Here is a 25,850-nt window from a genome sequence, read left to right as displayed (position 1 = left end):
CTCATAAGAGAAAATAGAGCTGATTATCACATTCACAAGTCATGGCACTGTCACACTCTCCAAAGTACGAAAACGGGGAACTGCCAAAGTAGAGAAAACATTTATGGCTGGCAGATACGTTCGTGTTAACATATAAACGTATTTGCAAATACATTTATGCGAGTACTTTTGGACTTACTTGTAGTCTAAGTGCTGAAAACTTTTTCCCATAATGCCACAGGGTATTGACAAGTAAATTATTTATTTATTTATTTGCATTTGGCCTACAACTGTGTTCAAAGATTAAGTAAGTAAACGTTTATTTGTAATTTTTAGGATTTATTATTATGTATTCTGGGATGATTTCCATTGAGCATTCTTTTCCCATAGTGTCACTTACTGGTTATGCCCATGTACAAGTCAGTACCCCATGGTATTAAGCCAAAAATTATTATGAATATTATTTTTACTTGCGCAAGTCAATACCCTGTGGCATTATGGGGCAAAAAAAACCCCAAAAAAAACCGCAACGTTAATAGCATTTAGCTTACAAGTACATTTGAACGTAATTACAAATACGTTCGTATGTACTTGCGAGTCGAAAATGTTTACTCAGTTCCATTCTTTCGTGCAAATGTAACTTGTCTGTATTAAAGTTGAACATTGTTTTGTGTTTATTGCCCTGCAACTTAAAATCGTCCTCTTCACTTGTTAGGTGATTGTATCTTCACCTGTACAGTCACCATTGCTGATCCCTTGCTTTGTGCTGTATCATTCCTCACCAGTCAACCAGTTTTTGACACATGCTGTCTCACTTTGTTTAATACGCTCTATGAAGCTTTATGTGAGTAATGTGACATTCAAGGATGTCACTACTTGAATGTCTTGGGCCACACTTAAAAAAAAAAAAAAAAAAAGTCTTTAGTCTTTTGAATTGCACATCCAATTCTGTGCTGGTTTTGTGCATAAAAAGTGTTTTTACCAAGGTTGCCCTTGTTTTTCACCCAAGTCAGAGAGGAGACTGTCGAAGAAAAACCAACTGATTTTGAAAGTGGTCTATTCTGTTTAAAGAGTGGCTCAATAAGAAGGGTAGTCAATATGGTGGCTCTCAGACAGTGTCTGAGTAAGGGAGGAGGTTTCCTGCTGAGCCACTGATGGAACAAAACAGGGTCTTTGTGCGAGCAGATCCTCTTTATCGCTATCCTCTTCAGTGTGTTTTTTCACAAGGATGGTTCTTGCCTGTTTCGTGGAAAACAAGACACTTAGATGAATTATGCGTCAATGTACGCACTTTTGCACTATTTCCCAACATGGGCTTATGTTTAGTAATACAGCCTTAGCTTGAGAGCGCAATATAGGATATCATGGCATCAGCTTAAGCTGAGCTCCCGAAAACCTTTAATGATACAGAGCAAAGTGGATTTGGGACAGAGGTAACAGCCCATACTTATCAAGTAGACAACCTCATTTTCTAGCCTCATGCTCTCTGATCCCTCGTTCTCACCGGTTGCCTGTCGTGGTGTTTCCTAATATTCAGAGGCAAGCGGGTGCGCTGCTTCCTCACTGCTTGCACTTTCACTCAATGTAATATTCTTTCAACATCCTCTTCTGTGCTTAAAATCCTGTAGTCTTTCATAACCAATACGCTTTAGCATAACAACTTGTCTAGAAATATTTCTTAATATTTCTTCTGTAACTTACACTCCTGTTGTGCCAAACGTGTTGGGTTTCATGATGAACCTCTCACTCTTTGAGGCAATTCTAAACACCAATGTTATGCATACTCCAATTCTCTATGCACACTTTCTAATAGTCACTATACCTCAATAATTCTAACATTCCTTCAGTAGACTCCCTCAGAGAGATGTATGTCTCTGTGGAAGTTTGAGTCAGAAATGCTTAAGGCTGAAATTAGACTAAAATAAAAACAAATAATAAAAAAATAATAATAATACTGCGGGGTTATATTGGTCATCATCAGCCAATATTCCAATCACAAGGGTGAGGGGCACATTTTTAAATGATTATTTTAATAATCGTTTATTTTAAATTTTTTTCGATTAACATTTTATCCAAATGTCCATCCCTTTATTATACAAAAATAGGGCATTATTTCAAATTGACAGTGTAGAAAACTCACAAAAATATATTATGGTTTGATTTGTAACGTGTAGTGCTGTGAAAGTGCAGTGGAATGGGGGGAGGCATGCTACAGTGCACACAGGCTGTTCTCTAGTTGGCTGCAGGCTTCAAAGTACGAGCTGCGGGTGATCAGTTTTTGTGATCAGCAATGAAAGGCATTGATCAACATATGCCGGTTATGACATCGGCTGATTGCCATTAGTGTTCTAAAAATATATTTTTACAAGTGAAATTTGGGTTATAGTCAGTCTTTTCGTATTTCACTAATGTGATGGCCAATGTATGTTAGATGGTCTTACTTTGATTAAAATTGTATTTAGTTTGGAGGAATATCCATCCATATCCGAACCCCTTATCCACGGGTCGTGGAGCCTAGCCCAGCTGTCTTCAGGCAGAGGCGCCCTGAACTCGTTGCCAGCCAATTGCAGGCCACACACAGACGGACAATCATTCAAACGTAGGGACAATTCGATGTTCAATGAACCTATTGTGCATGTTTTTGGAATGTGGGAGGAAACCAGAGTATACCCGGAGGTAACCCACAACAGCACGGGGGAGAACATGCTCACTCTACTTAGAAAAGGCCAGAGCCCAGAATCGATCTCATGACCTGGCGGACATGCTAACCAGACATGCCCCTCAAGGAGTATCTGAGGGTTGAAAGTGAAAATTACAGCTCAAATACAGGGCAGCTCCAACTACTTATCAAAGGCGTTATCACCAGGCTTAAATAATTTCCACTCAGGGTGTGATGGATGTTGCTGAAAGCAGATTGTTCGCCATTTTGTTTGAAAGTCGTGCTGAAGCTAAGTGCTCCCCTCCTGTTGCTATGATGGGGATTACTACAAGCATCTGTTGTGCATCTTATTAGAGGTGGAAGGATAGTTGACTCCATTCCGTTTCCTTCTGTTATACAGTCGTGGGTAAAAATGTTCTTTTATACCCAACTGGGTTACTCCATAGATTGTAGGAGAATTGTGACAACACAATTCCTGAATTTTTGAAATGCTAATTTTGAGATACTTATCGAGAAATAGCATATTTACAGTACTTGGTTGTATAATGATGGGAGGACAGGCTCTCCAGAGATCATATGTAGTAGGGGTGTGAATTGCCTCGTACCTGACGATTCGATTCGTATCACGATTCACAGGTCACGATTCGATTCGATTAATCCCGATACGAATTTATAAGTCGATTGTTGCGATTTTTTTTCATTCAAATTTAGAAAATACTAATCAGTAAGCTTGTAGAGTGTAAGATTTATATGAAAATGTATTATTTATTCATCTGAAATTTCAGTCTTATAGAGGTTGTAATCTGTTTCATGTTTGAACAGCATTAAAATAAAATATTAAGGCTTAATGTTCCGTTCATATAACATTCTTCCATGCTTAAGGTGTGAATCCTAAAAAAAAAAAAAAAAAAAAAAAATCGATTTTGCCTATTATTGAATCGATTCGAGAATCGCGCGATGTAGTATCGCGATATATCGCCGAATCGATTTTTTTTAACACCCCTAATATGTAGCTAGCTACTCAAAGCTACTCTCTGACTTGCCGTTGCTGAAGCACATCCACTTTTACACATTATAGATATAAATGATTTTAGGTAGAAGCGATGTTCGATACTCATATTTAGAATGATACGATGTCAAGTCATCCTTATTTATATAGCGCTTTCAAACATCCCTAGCTGTCACAAAGCGCATTCCAGAAACACAACTCAACTCAACTCAAGTTTATTTATATAGCGCTTTGAAACAGCCTGAACTCTCACAAAGCGCTTTACAGAAAGACAAAAAAACAAACACAACATAAAACATTAACAGCAATACCAGTATGAGTACTCAAATTTCTATTAAACCAATGACAGATCATTTTCAAATGGCAGAAAAGCAAAACCACACTCTGCAATACAGAATTTAAATTAAAAATAAAACGCAAACAACTCACTCTGATTCAGGATTAATTTGTAATAAGTAAATAAAATAAAAGTTCAAACTACAGCTGAAAACTTCTTGGGTTTTATTTTTTTCCCTTTTTTTTTTTTTTTTTTTTTCTTTTCAAAATGAATTGAAGCCCATCTAAGAAGAGGATTTAATTGTTCTGCCTGTCACTTTTGTATCTATTTTGTTTCTGGCATAGATAGACGATAAAGCTATCTGTCCATTTAATATACAGTATATTGATTTTCGTGAAAATGAGTGCAATTATTGGAGAATTTCCCACACACACTAGTGTGCCAAGGCACCCTGGTTGGTCATGGGCCATTTAAAAAAGAATGGGGGCACTTCTATCCCCTCCCCTGCTGAATGAGCATCGAAATGATTGCACAATTTATTGTGAACACTGAATTGTCTGCCATGTGTTGGTATTGCTTCGTAATGAAGCCCACATTACAAGCTTTTCTCTTTGGTGCTCACAAGGGAGTTGATGCCTCAAGGTAGAGGAATTGCCTCCGAGAAGTTAAATATCTCAACCGCTGACATCACCATATAGCTCTCTCCTTCCTCTCTCACCTGCTCTTGGACACGTGCCATTTCTTTAGAATAGAGCAAGTATAGTTTAAACTGTGTTTAACATTCCACCTTTTATTTCACTCCATTCACTGCATTATTAAAATACCTCCAATACCCCCTTAATTATTTTCCGTCTCTCCTCATCCCTACAGAAATGGCAATTGCTGTTATTTGTCTAACCAATACCAGTGTGTGGCTCTTCGGTGCCGGGGCCTGAATAATGGATGAGTACAAATGCAAAACAATTGCACTTAGGCTGACTTTGGCACGATCCATTCCACTATGATGTTAACGTCTATACCCGAGGAAAGGAAATTGCAATTGAATTCTACAACTTGGATGCCCTTTCTGCTTCTAGTCGCGATATTAACTTGCCAGGGAGGCTCGTCTGGGTTATATTTGTCAGATCCTTTCATTCAATTTCAATGGGGATTGTGGTTTCATAATGAAAAGTCTCTGGATGTTTTTCTTCGGGAACATAACTTTCTGTGTTTTTGACCAATCATGTCCTTTTTTTTAAATTTTAGCAAGCACTAATTTTCTTATGACCTGCATAGTTTATTTCTCAAAACCATGTGGGAGTTATTTTGGCCCACTTCTAAATCTCAAGTCCGCAATCATGCAAAAGATAAGATAAGAAAGTTTGAACTCTCCAACTGACAATCTTCTCCTTTGTTTTTGCCTCTCCAGCATCAGCAGCACAGCCTTTCAGCCCATTCTGGTTCACGGTGGAGCCCCGGGACACAGTGGCCATTCGGGGGAACTCTGCGCTGCTCAACTGTTCCGCGCACAGCGACGCAGCCGCACCAGCACGCATCGAGTGGAAGAAAGACGGCACCTTCATGAGTCTGGTTTCGGATGAGAGACGGCGCATACTCCCAGACGGCTCTCTACTCTTCACCCATGTCGTCCACTCAAAGCACAACAAACCCGATGAGGGCACATACCAATGTGTTGCCACCATTGAAAACCTCGGATCCATTTCTAGTCGCACAGCGCACCTCTTTGTTGCAGGTAGGGATGGCAACTAGTATGTTGACAATTACGTGGTTGCTGTTTTTTCCTCTTTTATTTCCTTGCAATTTCAGTGCTGGTGTCTTCGGACTCTTTAAAATGGAGATTTCTGTCTAACTGGATACCTGACACTTTAACATTAAGTATAGCAAGTTCTGCTTGCTGCTTGTAATCAGGTTTCCTATTTGCATGTAGTAATTATGGAGAAAACATTTTTAATTAGTTGTAGTCCCCCCCAAACTGATTGATTCGAATTTGAACTGATCGATTTGAAGTAAATCTATTGTTCAGCCCTCAAAGAAATTGAATTCATAGTCTGACAAAAATGTAGTTTGTATGTATATATATATATGTGTGTGTATATATATATACATATATATATATATATATATATATATATATATATATATATATATATATATATATATATATATATATATATATATATATATGTATATATTATTCCATTTGAATACAGACCACAAACATAATTATTATTCTTTCATTCAGTTATCATGTATTATTTAGTGCTGTGCTTCTCATGATGTGCACTCATTTGTCAATGGGAAAAAGTTCATGATTTTTTTTTTATTTTTTTTTCCCGTTGCAATTGATTTTTTGTCCTTGAAATGGTTCACCAGACCACCCAGCAGAAGCATGAATGCACTGCTTTTGTGGATCCTATATGCATGAAAAGGACTCTGATTTGTCTTTTCTATTCCTGCTAGCCCAATGTCACCTTTTTCAGTGTGAGAACAGTGAGTGACATGGGATTATTAGGTGTTTTCGAGTCAAGTCGTGCCCTGAAATTCAATTTGCAGCCCAGAAATGTATTTACTGAGCTTTCCTCTTGGTACAATGCTGGCAGGTTAAAGATACTCGAGAGGCCTTTTGCTGGATGTATACCTGTATGTAGTATGAGCTTGTTTGGTATTAAGACCTTGTTGTATTCACTCTGATTCCATTCTCATGTACATGATATTTTGCTTTTAGTTGTAACGTAATTCCTATTAATTTAGTCTTCAACAACACTGGTGTAGCTGAAGGATAAATAGGTTTCCCCATTATCAACGCAATAGCTCCGCTGGCAGCCATCTAGCTGCAGGCTATAATTTAAAAACACATTCTTTATTGGATGAACACTAACAATATGACAACGACTTGGTCATGATGCCATTTTTAGTACTCATCTGTCGAGCAAGACAAAATATTCATCCATTTGACTCACAACAACGTGTATCTCTGAAATGATTTAACAGCCATAGCGGGGCACTAAACTGTCGCAGGGCTTCTCAGCCCTGTGGAAATATAATGCAAATGTGGATTTGAGATGAGCGCCGCTGTCACAGTCTCATATAGCCGGGGGGTCAGCCGTGATTGGACGTTAGATGCAATCACTTTCTACTCGAGGAATGGAGAATCTGTCAGGCGTTATGGACACACCTACTTTTCAGGACGATTCATAAAATGTATCACCTCGATTCATCCACATGCGCACGCAGACATTTAGGTTTTACTTTACATTTGTCAGCTGGCCGGCAGGTGGCCTGTAAAAAAGGTTAATTACAGTGTCGTGAGTGCAGGCCATTAGGTGCAGGCGGAGGGTGGCGTGGGCGTGACCTCTCTGATGTAATGACCGAACAAGTCACGGATGGCTGGCGTGGCACGAAGGCTGGAGCGTATCTGTCAAATATCAGGGTAATATCTGGGATTGATTGCCAGGAGATGTGGTGCGCGCTTCCGCATATTGGCGCCATCGTTGACACACCTCCGCAGGCTCCTCTTGTCAATGCTCACACTTTTGCACTGACTAAAATAAATTCTAATTGCGCTTATACCAGGTACCAGTACTCTCCCATCCCAAAAAATATTTAGTCACCACTGCAACGTAACCAGTTATATGCAGTATACTGAGTGAAGTGTTTGTGAAGGTAGCAACATAGTGCCATAAAGTGTCTTGATGTTGGTGTGCGTAGTCCTAAAACATCAACGAAGAATAAAGTCATCTTTGTTGTATATTTTTGGACAAATAATGTGGTGAAAAAGCGTTAGTTCGCAATGTTGAACTAACCCTGGTGCAAGTTTGAGTCTTGCCCGGTGTATTTTTGTTTTGTGTCATCACAATATTCTGTTCACGAAGTGTGTCAGGAAAAAACAAAACCTAAAAATAAATAAATAAAGGAATATACATTTACTTGCGCTGTCTCATATTTTAGGGGCAAAAGGGACTTTTTATTTTTATTTTATTTTTAATTTATTTTACTTTTTTGGCATGTTTCTAGTCTGTTTTTCTTCTTCTTCTTCTTCTTCTTCTTCTTCTTCTTCTTACTATTGTGTTAATTTATTTTTGTGGGTGAAAGCGGATCTGATTGATTGTAGGGCTGGGCAATAAATCAAATTAATTCGATTAATCGTCATTTTAAAAATCAAATCGTTGAAAATTTGCTAAATTGTGAAATTGAATTTTTTCTTCTGGATGATTAAAAGTTGTTATGTTCTGTTACATCCAAATGTTATTGTGGGTTGTAATTTTGCACAAGTGTTTACAATAGCTACCAATTACTTAATTGGCATTTAAGCACAAACTATGAAACTATGAAAACTGATTTAGAATCTGTATACATTATTGTTGTCTGAACATTTTGCGTTGTCTGAACATTTTACATAGGAATTATTTTTGAATAAATGTAACATTTGTTGGTTTTATTGGATCAAAATCGATTAAAATTGTAAGCGTTCTGAATGGCTGAAAAAAGAAAAAAGAAAAAAAAAAGAAGGTATTTTTGGCCATATTGCCCAGCCCTAATTGATACGGTTATATCATTGCAAAAAACTGCACAGCAATATATATATCCTGCTTTTCATACCTTTTTATTAATATATTATATTTGTCTCTGAAAATTTGAAACTAGGCCAGGATGGTGACCTAGTGGTTTGTACGTCTGTCTCACAGTCCTGAGGTCCCGAGTTTTAATCTCAGCTTCAGCATTCCTGTGTGGAGTTCTTGTGGTTTCCTCATGCTCATGTGAGTTTTCTCCAGGACTCTAAACTGTCCTGAGACCTGTGCAAATGTGTCAACGTTTGGACGTCATATATGCCTTGCAATTGTCTGCTGACTGGTCCAGCATGTATCACACCTCTTGACATTGTCAAGTTGACTGACGGAACACAACTGCCAGTCAGCTGGGAAAGTTTCCAGCCTGGGTTATTATAGTTTGGGAATTTTCATTTTAGAGTTTTTTTTTTTGTTTTGTTTGTTTTTTTGTGTTTTTTTTTTTTTTTTTTTTGTAATTGTATTCATTTAAAATAAGAAAATGAGTTTTCCGGGTGGTTCTGTTAGTTTTTATTAGTTTTAGTTTTTTTCTAATGCTTAGTTTTAGTTTTTTCTAATGCTTAGTTTTAGTTTCGTTTTTTTTTATGTGTATTGTGTACAATATTTAAAAAACAACATGGTAAAATGAAAGAAGTAACACATTTCTTCCCTAGCGACGGTTCTTTTCTAGCTGCTGCTATATTACCTCACTTCTGTGCGACACTCTATCAAACGTCTTTATTCCGGTTAATATCGCAATAAATCTACTGAAAATCACATTTATAACCATCCCCAAAGGTTCACGTATTAAATTAATTACCAATGACTAAAACAAAGGACATTTTCGCTTTAATTATAGTTTTAGTCAGTTTTGTAAACAAACGTAGTTTAAGGTTGTTGTTGTTTTTTTAAAGCATTTTCGTTTTTATTTTATTTAGTTAACTAAATAGTTTTTTTTAATTTTTGTTTGTTTTTTTCATTAGTTTTTGTTTACTAAAATAACCTTGGTTCCAGCTCAGCTGTGATTGTGAGGACAAGTGGTCAAGAAAATGGACATACAATTAGCATGAATGCTAAGAATCAAGCATGGCAATGCCAGGGTTGACATATCATCTCAAAACACGTTCACTCAGCTTGTTCTGATGTTGTCCATAGCTGCTCACATCCCCAGGGTGGTATACTGTATTTGCATGCTATGTGCAAATTGCAGTTATAATATGCTGTGATCATTTTATAGTCCATAATTGCTTTCTTTCGGATTGTAGTCGGGCAGTATCTTGCTGTATATTCTGAGGGAATTGCAATTACATGGAGAAAAAAAAGTTCTTATTATGAATATGCATTTTTATTGTGCTTAATAGCAGCTATTAATGCATTTGTAACCAAATTTGCAATTTCTGTTTGGAATCTGGATGCAGAACCTTCATGTGATGTTGTTGCTTTGTCATGTGGCTTCTTTTGTATGGTTCAGCTTGTGTGTATACAGTCTGATATCATGGAACTGCACACAGTCTCTCATAAAGGTGGGAGGGTTGGGGGGCACGGGGGGGAGCAATATTATGTGTTCAGTTTGAGTCCTAAAAGGGAGGGGAGAGGAATTATAGGGCAGAGAGGGAATGAGCGGTGTGCAGCGTTGATAGCCAGGACACAAAGCGCTACACAACTAATGAGAAATCCCATCTTAACGGTCTGCTGTTCTCCCACACAGACGCCCTCCTCCCACTGTCAGGCTTTGAACTCAGCCCACCACAATTGCTCAAATTGAGTCACACCTCACTGCTATTAAAGGGGAAATCCCCAATTGAGAAAACGGAGAGTTAATTCTGTCCCTGCTCTCTGTTGTGCCTTTGTTAGGTCTAAATCCTGACCCCCGAACATGCACTTTTACATAGTTCTGTCGTAATATCGCTGGGTTTTCTTGCACAATATTACCTCTTCCTCTGTCACTACTTTCGTGTACAGCGACACCAAGCCGTGAATTCTCCCATGAAGCCTATAAGAAGCAACACACGAAGTGATATGCATGTTGTCACATTTAAATGTGCTTTGATAGAACTGGATGCCCTTTGAAAGTATTAGAGGCATCACCAGATTATTTAATTTTTTCTTTTTTAATTGTTATGCCCCCAAGGCCGCCATTTCTTCTAAATTCCTAATATTATGCCACATGTATCTCATCATGACTTGTTGGTCACCCATTTGTGTTATTCAGCACACATAAAGGACACAGTTGGACAAGATGACTATTACGCCTGCTTTGTTTTGGAAATAGTAAATGGATGTCACCAAAACATGGTTTCATAGAATTCAAATGGAACAAAAATTGTTGCTTTTTTTTCCCTCTACATGTGGGTGTCTTGCTCGGACTTCACTAAATTCGACAAATTAAGTATTTATTTTTAAAGACCAAGGTCACCTAATGTAGAAAACTGAAACATATTTCAGTAAATGATGCATAAAATATCACCGTTAATGCTATTGAGGCTTCCCGTGGCAGTGTTACATCGCTACGCAGGTCTGCCAAATACTACACTACTAGTGTTTTTGTTGTTCTTGTTGTTTTGTTTTTGTTTTGTGGACCCACACATTTCTTGAGACAATTTCCTGATTAGATCATCTTTGATTCTGTGTGTACATGGAGACAAGCTAGTGCACTGACACATTTGCATTTAGTAAAAGCGGACTACTCTTATATCCACAGAGATGCTAACTAGCAGTAGATGGTTGTACCCATGGGTTTCATGTCTCGATAACACGGGGTCGTCTCTCAAGCCCTAATTAATTACTGTGTCATTAAATTAAAATATCTCTACTTGTAACTCTTGCCTTCTCACCCATGAGGATTCTGTGTTAACGCTGCAAACAGCTCCTGTGTTATCATTAGGCTACACGTTCATGTATGATTCTTTTGTATGGAAAGAACAAGGAAAAAAGTATTACGGGCATATCTTTTAATAAGTTGATTTATTATAAGGTGGGCTAGAACTTCTGAACCTGTATTGTTCATCTTACCAATATTTTTTAGACCGTTTGGGGAAAGGCCATTTCCTGTTAAAGTAGAATAAACGTGCGTCTTCATTTTTTTTTGGAGACCAGCACAGTCTTGCTGTGCAAAAAAATATTTTAAAATCTGATTCACTTTCTTAACATCGCACCCTGCTTTTCTTCTTCATTCATCAGTGCCATACATGCACAAGCTGATGTAAACCAGAACGAGGCATTTGATTGGGAGCTTTGAGGCTCGACTGTCCACAATGATCCCTATGCAGTTTTCTCTCGTCAAACTACTTTCACTGGCTTTCTGCTATTTTTGACTCTTTTCCTCAATGACTCAACATCCCCCATCTTTTCTTTTTACTACCTCTCCTAGCCTCTATTTCTTTATTATCCTCTCATTCCTCTGCACAGCTCAAACACACCCAGTGGCCTACAGACACACACTCCCATGCATTGCACTTCCACTGCGACCACAGTGCTTACTCATAAAGAGAAGAAATGGCTAACCAGTCGTCATAAAACAACAGCACAAACATGTCATTCGTTCTCCTTGGAACCACCAGAAAGAGAATACAAAATATTTTCCCTTAGTTTAGGTTTTCCATTAGTTTAGGTTCAGACTTCTAAACTTTAAATTGATATTGTTGTTTATAGAAGGATGTTTGTGATAGCCAATGTGACTAAGTTTTATGAAAAAGTAACTTTAAAGGAGACATGAAAAAAATGACTTTTTCATATACAAATAGTTGGGTCTGAGAGTAAATCTTTAGTTACCTGCATTGGCTGCAAATGTGTCTGAAAATGTGTCCGTAAATGAACCATGCTATACTTTTACACCAGTTACAATACAGTGGGGCTAATTAACATAATAATTAATAATCACCCCCATGAACATTACAGAACACCACAATACATAATATACCAAATATAGTCTTGTTGTTATTGTTATTCTTGTTGTTTTTAATTAAAGTGCACTGAAACATACATTTACCGGTACCCTGAAAATGACTTTGTAATAAGGTTTTCATCCACGTCTGACGGTTCTCCCTCACTCATCAATCATACAGTACTGTGCCTTCACTTTAGACATATCACAACAGTAAAACTTGAAACTCTGGAGCGTGTATTTATTTATTTATTTTTGGTTTTGTTTAGAAACATCTATTTCATTTTCCTCTTTCATTTGCAAACTTGGACGCTGGACTGGAGAGGGAGAAAACCCGTAGGTTAGCTTAGCGCTAGCTAGCAGCTGGTACGACACAGCCGGAAGGAATTAAAATTGGTCCAAAAGAATACCTTGTCTTATGTAATTGGCCATTTTATGGTGAGGGACTTTTGAAATCCATAGGTTGACGTGGTTACCTTAGTGCGTCGGTGCACACTCCGGTGTTCTAAAAAAAAATTGAATGAGTCTTGGTAAAACACTTTTGGACACTGTTGCATTATGGAAGTGCACTCCATTTACCATTATGATCAAGGTGGATTGTTTTCAGACTATGACGTATTTTTCGGCAAAAGTACAATAATAACAATCGTTGCCAATATTTAGAATTATAGATTTTTTTTATTGATTTCATTGATTAGTTGTTGTAACATGTAATGTTAATAATGATAATGTCAATCTAGGTGAGGGGTGTGTATCCTATCCTCTCTGTTTTTGGCAACATACATTATAAGTGTAATTCATCAGCTTGTTGATTAAATTTTGAATCCTTAAGTGAAGGTGCAATTGAGTCTGTATATGTGGGGGGGATACTGTTACCTTTGCCAGGTGTGGCTTCATGTAACAGCTATGTGTCGTGGTGTGTTCAGTGCTCAGATTTGTGTTAGCTTGCCTAGAGTAAATGATACGTAATTGCATGAAGAAGTGCTTGGGCCTCTTTTGAACAATTATGTACTTTCTTACTTCTGAGTGGAATCAGGGTCGGAGTCATAGTGGTGTTCCATTACCCTGATTTTTATCTTTCGCTATCACGGAAGAGGGTAGAAAAGCAATAGAGAGACTGTTTGAACACCAAGGAGAATTAATCACAGATTGAGCTGAAAAATGAAAACATTCATCTACCCTTGGAGATTGAGTAATGAAAAACGGACAGAAAAATGCACTTAAGAAGAGAAAAACTGCAGTCAAGCTGTTCTGGTCAGACGTTGGTGTGCAGCAGACACAAAAAGCTGTTGTACCCTTACGCAGAGGTTGGGAAAATATGACATGGGAGATCCGAGTCTAGGATGGAACGGGAGGGAAATCCATCTTTTTACCCTCTCGGGAGAACAGTGTTGGCAGGAAGTCTTTTTGGTCGTAGGAAAACGACAGGCTCCATTTTAGGCGCATCCACTGATTGATTAGCCCCTCTGGGTCGGCGAGGAGGCTGATTGGAATGGCCCTATCGCTTCTCTCCACACTCCTCTGTGTGATATGCATACAGTATGTGTGGCTGTATTTATGAGGAAATTTACACCTGGCGAGTCACTGAACATAAAATTAATTTCAGAAGCAGTATTAGTAGGGTTAAACTTACTAAGGCTCTCTAATGCAATCAATCACCCCTTTTTTCACTGGCCATATAAGCAGACCTTTCTAAGGAGGGGTAGGGGTTGTTAAAATCCACCCACATAGTTGCTTATTTCCAATGTAAGAATCTTTCACACTGGCCATCAAAGCCATTATTTTATCAACTTTAACGAGCTTTAGTGTTAGCTTTAAGTTACCAATGTGGAATCGGGGTTGGAGTCGACCAGCATGCTGAGGTTAAACAAAACACCTTAGACTCATGATTGTTGCACCGACACCACCACACATCTAGGCGATAAGCCACTTGAGTGGGTCTGAAAGGGACACAAATATACTTCCCGGCACTACTGTTTTGTCTCTGATGCACTAATTTGCTTGGTATACACTTTGAAAGCGGGTATACTGTCAGTGGCGTAATTGAGGGGATCAGATGAACCCCCCAAAACTTATCCTCACTTTTTTGAAAACAATTGTTATGGAAAAAAAATAGAATATAATAATATAATAATCACAGACAATTGTCTCTGATGAATCTGATTGAGGATTTGAGTGTAGATTGCAATCAATCTAGATCAAGGTGGGTAGCACAATAAATTGAGATTTTACCTTTTGGACCTGAACAAATAGAATCTTTGTGTACAACATAAAAAGTGTGGGTGTATTTGTGTCAGTGTAGAGTATAGGGCTATACGTGCTTACGTGATCAGTGCTAATTTCACTGTTCAATACCATCTACACAACCTCAGGGATTTCATCTTATTACTCTTACTCTCATTTTCAAATTGGACCCGGAGAATGGAATCAGTGAGTCAGTAACTGTCTGCTAGCTAGCATGATATGTTAATTAGGCCAAGTCTTTAATAGATGCCTTTGCTTTCATCATCTCGAAAACATTGTTTTGTGTCTGAGATGCCCATTCAGTTTAGAATTGGCTCTCGCCGCCACTAATATGTGGATTTACTTCAAGCATTTGTCAAATCCCTTTGAGTCTCACACCAGTCTCCAGATTTCATTTCAAGACATTTTCAATGGGTATAATTATGTTGACTGGCCCATCAAAACATCGACTTTAGTCCTGTCAAATAGTGTAAACAATCATAAATTCACACAAAGTATTCATGCTGCTAGATCTACACGTCAATTAGATAACTTCAAGTAGGCCTGCCGGCAAAAAAAAAAATGTACAAACATGTCGATCGTCTGCAAATGCAGCTCTCGTTCATTTTTTTTTAAATTCCTCCCTGTGATCTACAGTATATAGTATTGGATGATCATTACTTTCTTTGAATGGGTAGCTTTGCATTATTTTTGGCTGTCAACAGACAGCACTGACTCATTAAATCTATGAGGTCCAACTATAATCTTTTCTGCTTAGTTGTGAAATTAGCATTAGCAGCAGCTGTGCATCAGGTGTGAAAATGTCATTTTATGAAACTGGGCCTACCTTAAACTAAAGTTTGCCATCATATTTCCATAACCAAGGTTTATTGTTCAGTCCTTCCCTTGGGTTATGCTATCTATATAGTTTTAAGTGTATATTTGCAGACAGTGTTCTTCAACATAAAAACAATGTCTTTGAGCAACGATGTATTGTTTAGAAAGACTCTCATCCAGAACTGGATGAATTCAAACACTCCTCTTTATCTTTATTTACCTCTCTTCCCTCTTTAAAATTCACTTTCTAAAGTGTCCTTCCTTATTAGTGTCTCAGTGGTTGTAAGGTCAGTGCTCCTTGGCTTGAATTATAAATTCTCTGCAAGGCTGCTTGTTGAATTTTCTCTTGAGGGATCATAATCAGCATAGTAAATTACATGAAATTGAAACGAAATTGGAGAGATATTCCATTATTTGGTTTTACGAAGATGACGGTTGAAAGACCTGTGCAACACACTGGTTCAAGACCTCCCATAGTTGTTCAGCTGAGTTGAGATCAGGTGACTGTGAAGGTCATTGTGTATGAATATTTTTCACATCATCAAACTACTGATTTATTCATGTTTTGACTTGAATAGGTCACCTGTGTGTATCTAGCCTGTTACAGACTAGTATGCGTGCCTCCATCCTTTCATCTGCTCTTGCCCATCCAAGCGCTCATGTGACAGTTTTGGGAGTATCCATATTAAAACCATCCTGTTTCAAAGCTAAATTGGCCTTCATAGAGTTTTTGAACCCTAAAAGAGACTTGACTCTCACAAGTTTTTGCAGATTCCCTATTCTGCGGGGACATCTTTTCAAATGCATCTTTTTGTTCCTCAAACAGTTGGACAGAAAAGTGAGTCTGGTAGTCGGAGTATCAGGCTTGTTAAGAGTTTCAAGGACTTTTTACTACCTGCTCTGCAAGAATTATGAATAGAATGGCTTCCAAAAATATGATACACATACTGATGTTCCCGTGAGCAATGATAGCTTCAGTTTTTGGCTGATTCCTTGTAGTGATGATGCCCAGCACCACTTTTCAGTACTGTTGAGTGGCCAAAGGATGGTGCACAAGTGTGGTTGCAGAAAGTAGGTTTCGGTTTTGCTACTCTTCATCTAAATAAAACATGTTTAAGATACATATTTAACATTGTCTGGCTTCTGCTGAGGTGGCAGATATTGTGCAACTGTGAGTATTTCGTTTTATATTCTGGACTGATGAAACACATTACATTGTGCACCGATGGAGTGAAGAAAGCAAGTTCTCAGTTTGTTTTGTATGCTTCAGAGATCGGTGTAATTATTGGTTTTAGGATGGTGGTGGAAAGGCGTTGCTTACATGCTCACGGTATGAGAGGTAAGCCCTTCAAAACATTTATTTTCTCTACCACTGTTGAATTAAACATCAAGTAAAAAGTATTTTTCCTGTAGATTATAGATTTGTTGTTAAAATTCCCAAGTGACAAAAATGAGTTCCGAAAGGCCAGTATCTTGCGAGATAATCCTTACTGGAGATTTCATTTGCATTTGCTTTGTTGCTGAATCCCGCACAGCAAGACACAGTATAGCTCTCAAAGCTATAATGGTGACCGTGAAAGGAAGACTGAATGAATGGATAATGATTATCCTGTGGATGGTGCAAAGGGAATGGGACGAAATAAAAGCCTATATATAAATGTAGCGCCATACGTGTAACCATTCATGCAGACTGAAACTAGAAATCCATATTAATGTGCACGTATGTGTGTGCTTAGGTCAAATGAATGGGGAAGGCTGAAAGCAAGAGATATGTCACTTCAGTAGAGTGTAGCCATGGATGTGCATGTAATGCCTGCTTTGACTGAGCCCCAGTGAACTCTGTGTGGAACGACCCTGGGGAGGATGTTAAGACTGCTCCACGCCATGCACCGTCTTCATGGCATTTTGATTGGTGGAGACAAGCCGTGGACATGCCAAACTCATTTTTGTAATGTGCACAGGAGCTCAGAATTGCCTTTTACACAACTGCATCATTAACATGTATTCTGCTGTATCGCTGTAAGTGAGGATGTGTTACTCTTCAACTGCAGAATATCCTTTGCTCTAAGGTCATTGATAACCATTTCTTGCAGCATTTATAGAGACATACGCTCACAGTCATAGTCTTATCAAGATACCAAAATTGTGACTTTAATACAATACCTGTATAAAGTACCTTGATACTAATACTGAAATGAAACCATGGTGGAATCCAAATATATCAGCAAGAGCAGCGGAATCAGAGATAACAAAACATACAACTTCAAGGTCTTATTTTTTATCAATTCAGAATATTAGTCAGTGGAGTATACTGAAACTACTATAACTTATCTACCTAGCGTTTTACCCACACGATCAGTTTATATAGATGCAGTATAAAGATAAAGATATAGAAATACATAATTTGCTTTTTGCCTCTCTTACTTACCATATTGTGAGTGTTTGGAGTGGGAAGCAGTCCATAACACAATAGTCTACAAAAAGTATTCCCTGGACTGTTGTTATTCACATCTGAACCGTTGATGTTAAAACTTATATTGTAAATACGCATCTCTTCTTTATCTGATGCTGCTTAAAAACACCGCATCTCCTCTGAATTGGTGCCATTAAATTTACGGCATTTTGTTCGAAGTCACTAGAATGTGACGTCTATCATCCTTCCTGCCCGCCTTACTTACTGACAAAACTGGACAGCGTTGGTTGATATTCAGTAAGGACAAGTCACACCTTGGTGAGATACACTTCTAGCCAACTAATGGCAGATGTGTTGACTCACAACAGCCGTTGTCATCAGTCGCTGGCGATAGTGGCTAATGGGTAACCGCTACCAGTAGTTGCCATGCCCATGGCACTTAATTGCAAATTTGCTTATTTCAGTCTCTAACTGATGGAGTTTTCTCCCAAAATGGCACTGCTAGTAAATGGATGAATTATTCAATTTAATTCTTCACCAGAATAATTTAGACCAAAGCTGGATTTACACAGCAGGAGAATTAGACAGATTTTGGTCCCGAATCTTCCCCCCCCCAGCAGTCGTAAGGACACGCCGATATCAAAAGGTTGGCTCGTGTCAATAAGTGGAATTCATACCACCCACTAGTACCAAATCTGACCACAAGGCGGCAAAATGACTGTTACAGTTGCCTCTTTCACACTGGCTACCCAAAAGCCAGCAATGTCATGGCTTTTTATCTGCTTGCTGTTCTATGTGCACCGATGTAGGATGATTAGATTGAAGTCACCCTGAGAATATACGGGTTTACGGGCTCCAGTGTAGTATCAGAAGCAAAACAGAGGCATGTCATAAGCTACAACCTGAGTCTGAAGTGTAATACCCAAGATCGACTGTCTTTGTTGAAAGCAATTGTCTATATGCTGCGGAGCTTTTATATAAAGTCTCAGCCAGCCCATCTATTTCAAGTTGCCATCGTCTCTTCAGCAGTCTGTCAGATTTTTGAAACACTATCTGCTACGCAACTCTAAGCTCCCAAAAGAAAATGGAAAAAGTCCAAATTTCAGCAAACAGAGGCAATACTGCCGAGCATGGTGTATGCCTTGATTTCAGTCTTTTTGTAAGTTCTTAGTTTTTTTCCCGCATATCAGGAGATTCGACGTCAATGAAATTTAAAATGAATATTAACTTGTGAACTTTATTTGACAAGCTCTTTCTGAAAGGCACGGGTAAATTAATCTACTGAAATGCTAATATAATGTATAAATTACGCTCCTTATGAAACACAATTCAACTTTGCATACGTTAACCTTTGTCAGAGCATCATTGATGCGCACATAGAGGTGCAATGGGGGTCGTTTGGTTTCACTGTCGGCACATTTGTAAGTTGGCCCATCCTATTGTCGATCACAATTTACATCAAGGCAACACAGTATTAAAGTTATATTACAATAAATATTTACAGTATATGCAAAACATTTCTTGGCCATAAAAATACAACTAAACATCAGTAAATATAGTTGTAGCGACGCATGCCTTTTTGTGGTATACAATGGCATACAGTTTTTATGCCTCCATGCAAAGTAGTTAGTTGCGCACCATTTGTAACCTTGAACTGTCATATATCAGGATTGAGGACCTCTGTATTTATGATCTGAAAGAATCCATTAGAAGAACAGCCGTAGTGATGAGCACATTTTAATACTGCTCATTAATTTCCAATTACAAATGAGCATATTGCTTTTTCATCAATTTAATTACCATAAGGAATTGCACATCACGTATTCTTTTGATTAAATACACATGAGTTGTTTTTTTTTGTTTTTTTTCTTCTCAGATAAAAGGATAGTGCGAGCAAGGCTAGATTTACCCCCCCCCCCCCCCCCCCTTTTTTTTTTTTTACCCGTTGGCCTGCGCCCACATTACTCAATCACTTCATCATACAACACTCAGCTTCCCTGACTCCTACTTACTCTGACAAATTTCTACTAGTTTATTTCTATTGTGCAAGGTGGTGGTTATCATGAATGACTGGCAAGAGGAGCGATCACATTTATCGTAAAACACATACATTGTGGGTGCCCAAGCACACTGGCGTGACTGGGTGTTCTGTGGACTTCCCCTCCTCGAATCTGGGTTATTTCTAGTCGGTCTGTCTATTTCTATTATCCTAAGTGCCAGTTATGGCATTGAACAATCACATTACAGGATCGAGTGACACGCCTACATTGTACCTGTGCCAGAACAAGTGCTCGATGGACTGTTTTGCAAAGTGTTTTGAGATGTGCTGTTTTGCATTTTGAAAGATTTGGCAAAACAAAAACAAAAAAAAACAAAAAAAAAACATCACATTAATTGTATGACAAGTCTGTGTATGGGTATGTGTGTTGAAATGAGCAATCCTACTGGGCCATAGCTCACCACTTCATAGCATACCAGAGGAGGGCACATCAGGACACTAACACAACGGTATTGGATTTTATGTGCCAAGTGTGCTCAACCACAATTCGAATAGCCTACTCTGAGCATGCCCTTTTAGTTAATATTACCTATATCAAAAGATAAATGCTGTTTGATTTCTCACTTTATTTACACAAAGGGGAGGGATTGGGAGTGCCCTTTCAGCATTGAAAACGGCACAAAACAAATTAAATTTGTCATAACAAATTTACAAGACTAACGTTCTGTTTTGTTAATTCCCAAACGAGTGGAATATCTCAGCATTTTAACACAATGCTCTCTTATGTTCTCTTCTTCTGCATCACTTGCTGTTCCACTTTCCTTTTGCCCAAGCTTTCATTCATCTCATTTTTAAACTACTTGCTCTTGCACGGCTGGAGCCTAAGCACAGAAACAGAAACAGGGCTGGCGATAGCATCTACAGATGTGCTGCCAACGAGATAAGAACCAAGAAGCAGCATGCCCCTCTCTAGCAAACAACGGGACACACTGAAATATGTGGTGGGAAGATGAAGAAGGAGTAGGAGGGGTGGAGAGAGACTTCAAACAGCTAAAGATTAATTAAAGCATAGCATGAGAAATGGGACAACACTTGTAAGGAAAGGTGAATGATGTATTTGGTAGGGGGTGTATAGGTTAACCAATTAGCTCATATCTTGTGTGTCAATCAACTGTAGGAGAGGTGTGTTTAAGCTTGTTTATCGTGTATCCCTGAGGCCTGTTGCTCTTTAGCAACCCAACTTGTTTGGTTTGCTCCTATTAAACATGGCACATTTTATTATGTTTTTCCTGAAAAAGGCTGACAAAATATTCAAGCGCAATGGTCCCTCTTTATAGTAACCTTTGTTCGGATGCTAGTCGCACACACAATGCAATCCAATCCAATGCACTCTGCAGTCGATGCGCATGAGCTTTCACACATCGGAAAAATACATTTCCGGGGTTTATGTTATAAAGTCAGTCAGATGCTGCACCGTCGCCTGGTCAGACAAATACAGTTTAGACAACATCCATGTATGGTATACTTGACTATATTTACAATTTCTAATGTACCAGTGGATGAAATAGCAAATATTGCGGTTGCCAAAACTGCACGTGACCAATGTACGTTGCACACCGGTACAGTCAGTGAACGGGGGCAAGGCAGCCTCTCAAAATATCCGCATGCTCCCCTTTTTTCTCACCCGCTTTCTCTCTTAGTTGCAATCCACTTCTTCCTTGACAATCAGACTGGTTTATGGTTGAATAAAAGTGATGAATTACCATATACTGTATGAGGAGCCTCAAAACCTTTTTACAGGGTAGCTCAAACTGCTCACAGTATATGGGTGTGTCTTTTTTTTTTTTTTTTTTTTTTTTTTTTTTGCAGTGGTCCATTTCAGTCGGGTTTGGCCGTGTCACACCATGTGCGGTGTACCTATAAGTTTCTATTTGCACCGTTATCAACAGTGAAGGTGTGCTTTTACTGACTGTCCTCTGCAATCATACTTTTCAAGCCGTCGCGTCTGAATTTGGACACTACATTTCACGTCCTTCCAGAACTCTCAAATGTCTACTAGAGGTTTTACTGTACTAGTCTCGAGGCACCATCGCCTACAAGGTCAGGATGTTCTTTTCAGCACCCTCTGAAGCCAAGAGACATTTTTCAACGAGTGAGAAAATAAGAAGTCATCTGGGGCCAACTCTTGCGGAATGCCGTCGATCCATCTTCATTCTATTTTTCAGCAGAGCAAAGGGTTATTGCTTCTTAACTCTAATAAACTGCTGTTCTTGCCACTTACCACTGACTGCACGTCTGTGCATCCACTTCGTGTCATCTGTCCCTTTTGCTGATGAAGATAAATATGCTGCGATGACACAGCCGGACTGCATTTCATAATAATGACAGTACAGTAAGTTTTATTGTTCGGCTTCATGCATAATGAATTACCTCAGTGATAAATGGTAACATTGCAATGATAATTGTGTTCTATTGTCTCATTAATATTTAGGGAATCAGCAATAAGAAATGAATTTTCTGTATTGGTAGCATACAGTGCGATGCACAGTATGTTAGTTTGAAAAGGTTGTAAAGGAACTTAAGCCTTTGTTGTTTTATAACGTTTTTGAAAAAAAAAATGTACAACCACAACTGTTTGATATTATATGGCAATGTTATTATTATACCATAACTATATTAGGGGTGTTCATCTCTCCAATAGAAGACAATTGGACCCATATGGGTTGTGTTAAAATCAAAGTCAAGTCAAGTCATCTTTATTTATAGCGCTTTCAAACAGCTTTAGCTGTCACAAAGCACTTTACAGAAACACAACAAAACAAACATAACATAAAGGATGATACATTTTAAAGTGGAACGATTTAGTTTGATTGTTTACATCAAAACTCATTTCCTAATTCAAATCAGTTTTCATTACATCCATAATAGATCATTCCAGTGTGTTTTTTTTACTCATTCTGAAAAATATTATAAGAAATCAATAATCTAGTCTACTGAGTTTCTCTTTGTAAAGTACTGTAATTCCCTTCAATATCTGGTCACATCACAAACTCATATAAATCAAACAATGCTGTGATATTCTCGTTAAGCACAGCTGCTACGAACATGAGCAACTCCTCTTAAAAAAACTTTCATAATGATCCCTACTGCATTATAAAGACAGGCTGATGTCTTTCCGTATACCAGAAAGCCTCAAGTGTAATTTATTTATTTATTTTCATTTAGAGTGTTATGATAACATGGGGCAAAAGTCGAAATGTGGGATGGTCTATTTTAAGACTGAATGCCTTTGATGCTTTTCAGTTTGGTTAGACAGCAAAGGACAAACAACTACTGCACACATCATTTTTATTTGGTTAACGTATAATTCATTATTGACATTCTGCAATTTATTGTCAACATTAAATCATTAATTGGGTGGTCTATGAATGATTAAATGTGCACTTCTCAGACAAAATTAGGACTAAATACAAGGAACACAAACATCATGATTAAAAGAAAAGGCTTTCTCATTAAGATAGACTACTTTGTTGCTTTTACGGTTACGGTTTTTGGCTTTTGGCTGCCTTTTAATTGGAAGATGGTGAACTGGTTAGTTGCCTCCATCGCTGTGTGAATGAGGCTTGGCTATTTGAACAGTGCTTACTGGAAAGGTGCTAATTAAAATGACCCCATTAGTTTACTGGCTGAATTTGTCCTCCATGCCCTCTTGACTGATACCCTGAGTGATACCCTCTTCCAAATTCATCATACTAGAGAATGTATTGCCCCAACAGAACCAAGCATATGCGGTGCGCAAAAAAAACAAAAAACACCGGTAGCTCACTGCATAATTACATACATTTTTCTTTGTATTTAAGAACCATTCAAATTAAACATGAAAATCTGTTGAATATTAATAAGATGTAGATGCTTTAACTGTCTCACCCTGAGAAAGTAGTAAGTAATTTGCCGGAATAGCATGGTTTGCTGTAATAAGTAAGGCCCGAAGAAATTGTCTCCCCTGAAGCTTTGAAAACTTTCAATTATGGAATTAATTATCACTTATGCTACAGCATGTACAAAAAGAGCCTTGAACAAAAAAAGGCCGGGCTGAAATAAAGCTGAGAACATATTGTACAAAGGAATTATATACAGTGCATTTAGACTAGGCTATTCCCCACTACATTATTATAGCTATTACAACTCATTTACCAGGAGAATCTTTGGGGTTCACTAAACATGAATTAGCTCACTCTGTTGAAGATAAATACTGTATACTGTGCAGTGTAACAATGCTCAAGTAATAGGAGAGTGATTGCCTCCCCACTGCTGTGACTCTCTGCAATAAAAGAAGTCAAAGGACAGATGAAGAGAGTTTATTATCGCTAGTAATTTCATTTTTAAGGATTTTTTTCTGACATGAAGGGCCTCAATTTCAGCTGCTCAATTTCAGCGATTGTTTTTCCTCATCTTTCTAGAATGACATTCACCAATGTCTTGGGAATGGCTGTGAACTTGTTGAATTGAATAGAGGGGTTGTGCTGTGGAAATAATAGGGTGCTGGTAATCGCGAGTCCCTTCGAGGCACTGATAAATTGTGGTCCACTGATTCTGCCATCATCAAAGTGAATCTTGACTTTTCTACCTTGGAATCGCTCATGATTGCAGAATGGCTTTTTCGGCAATCACTTGTTTCTCTTTTAAATGAGACACTTGTATCTTTAGCTTTAAGCACTATACATTTGATTATCTGCAAGTAACATTATACATTTGATTATAGGGAAGTTGGTCATGTGTAAAAGTCACAAGTGTCAAGTATTAACCTTTATCATGTATTAACTTTCATGCAAGTCAAGTTATTGCTTTGAGTAAACCAGTCAAAGGTTAAGTCGTACAATCGTTCTTAGTCAAAGCATATGTTACCCGCTCTGACGAAAGCGTCCGCATTTCACAAAGGGAACTTTCAAGAAATTGACTTGAATAGATTGGGTGGACAAACATTTCGATCGAGGTTTTTCAAAAAATACGCTCCATAAGATCTCTACTTTCATATCCCAGCAGCACAAAAGTTTGAATTATTAAGTGTATGGATATAAGTAACAAACCATGGAACTGCCAATGTGGAGTAACTATTTGACTTGCGAGTATGTTCAAATGTATTTGCGAGTACGACTGAAAATATTTGAAAATATGTTCTAACATATTCGAAAATACGTTCAAATAGGGGTGGGTGATATAAACGGTTTTGCCGAAGGTAGAGATTTTACCGTGGTAGCACATGTTGATGACGTCATCGCATAGCACATGTTGATGACGTTGCTTTGATGGTGCTCTGAGATGGCAGCAGTCTTCATCTTCTTTTTGTCATGTGGTGTTTTGTCCTTCGTGTGGACTCGTTGTGGAGTGGAATGTTCTCGCCGTTTTGGCCGTGACAGTCCTTGTGTCGGTGTTTGACGGTTGCGCTCCTTCAGCAGCATGCTTGTACCAGCACTAAATCTGATGAGGGGGAATGTCGGCGCTATCCAACTGTTCCTTTTTGCTCGGCGAAGAGGTCGGCGCTGCTCGACACTCTACGCTGACCCACATCAAACTAATACTTCAAAAATTAAGTACAAAACCGTTCGTTGTTTGTTCGTAACTTCTATGACTTATTATGTCTGCAGATTTTGGTTCTGCATATTTGTCTATAATGCAACAGGATTTTGACTTGCGCATGCTCATGTAATAACTCATGGCATTATGGGAAAATATGCCATTTTTGTAGCATTTGGCCAACAAGTACGTTTGAACATACTCAGAACATATTGGCGAGTATGAGTATGCTCGAATGTTGCAAATACATTCGAATATACTCGCCAGTCAAAAATGTTTACTGGACATGGGCAGTTACATTTAGGAAAAACCCTGACTTTTAAAACATATATATTGTACATATGGTACAAAATTAAGTATTGTTCAACTGTATCAATTTGACTGACTAAACTTGCAGTCAAAGCTCCATTATTCTCTACCGCTGCTGTGCCACTATTTCTTTCATCCTTTTGA

The 25,850-nt window shown here is 38.3% G+C and overlaps 1 protein-coding gene across 10 annotated transcripts in view; it reads left to right on the top strand.

Annotated features, from left to right (window-relative positions):
• The window catches only part of neo1a (neogenin 1a), a 181,244-nt gene that overhangs the window by 54,945 nt on the left and 100,449 nt on the right, over window positions 1-25,850 (top strand). For all 10 annotated transcript variants that reach the window (XM_077518927.1, XM_077518926.1, XM_077518933.1 and 7 more), the window contains exon 2: window positions 5,333-5,656. In XM_077518927.1, coding sequence (XP_077375053.1) covers window positions 5,333-5,656 — 324 coding nt within the window. The remainder of the gene's footprint in view (window positions 1-5,332; window positions 5,657-25,850) is intronic.

This window comes from Festucalex cinctus, chromosome 4, assembly GCF_051991245.1.
Source record: "Festucalex cinctus isolate MCC-2025b chromosome 4, RoL_Fcin_1.0, whole genome shotgun sequence".
In the NCBI taxonomy this organism is placed as follows: Eukaryota; Metazoa; Chordata; class Actinopteri; order Syngnathiformes; family Syngnathidae; genus Festucalex; species Festucalex cinctus.
This window is presented reverse-complemented; position numbering and strand designations above follow the sequence as displayed.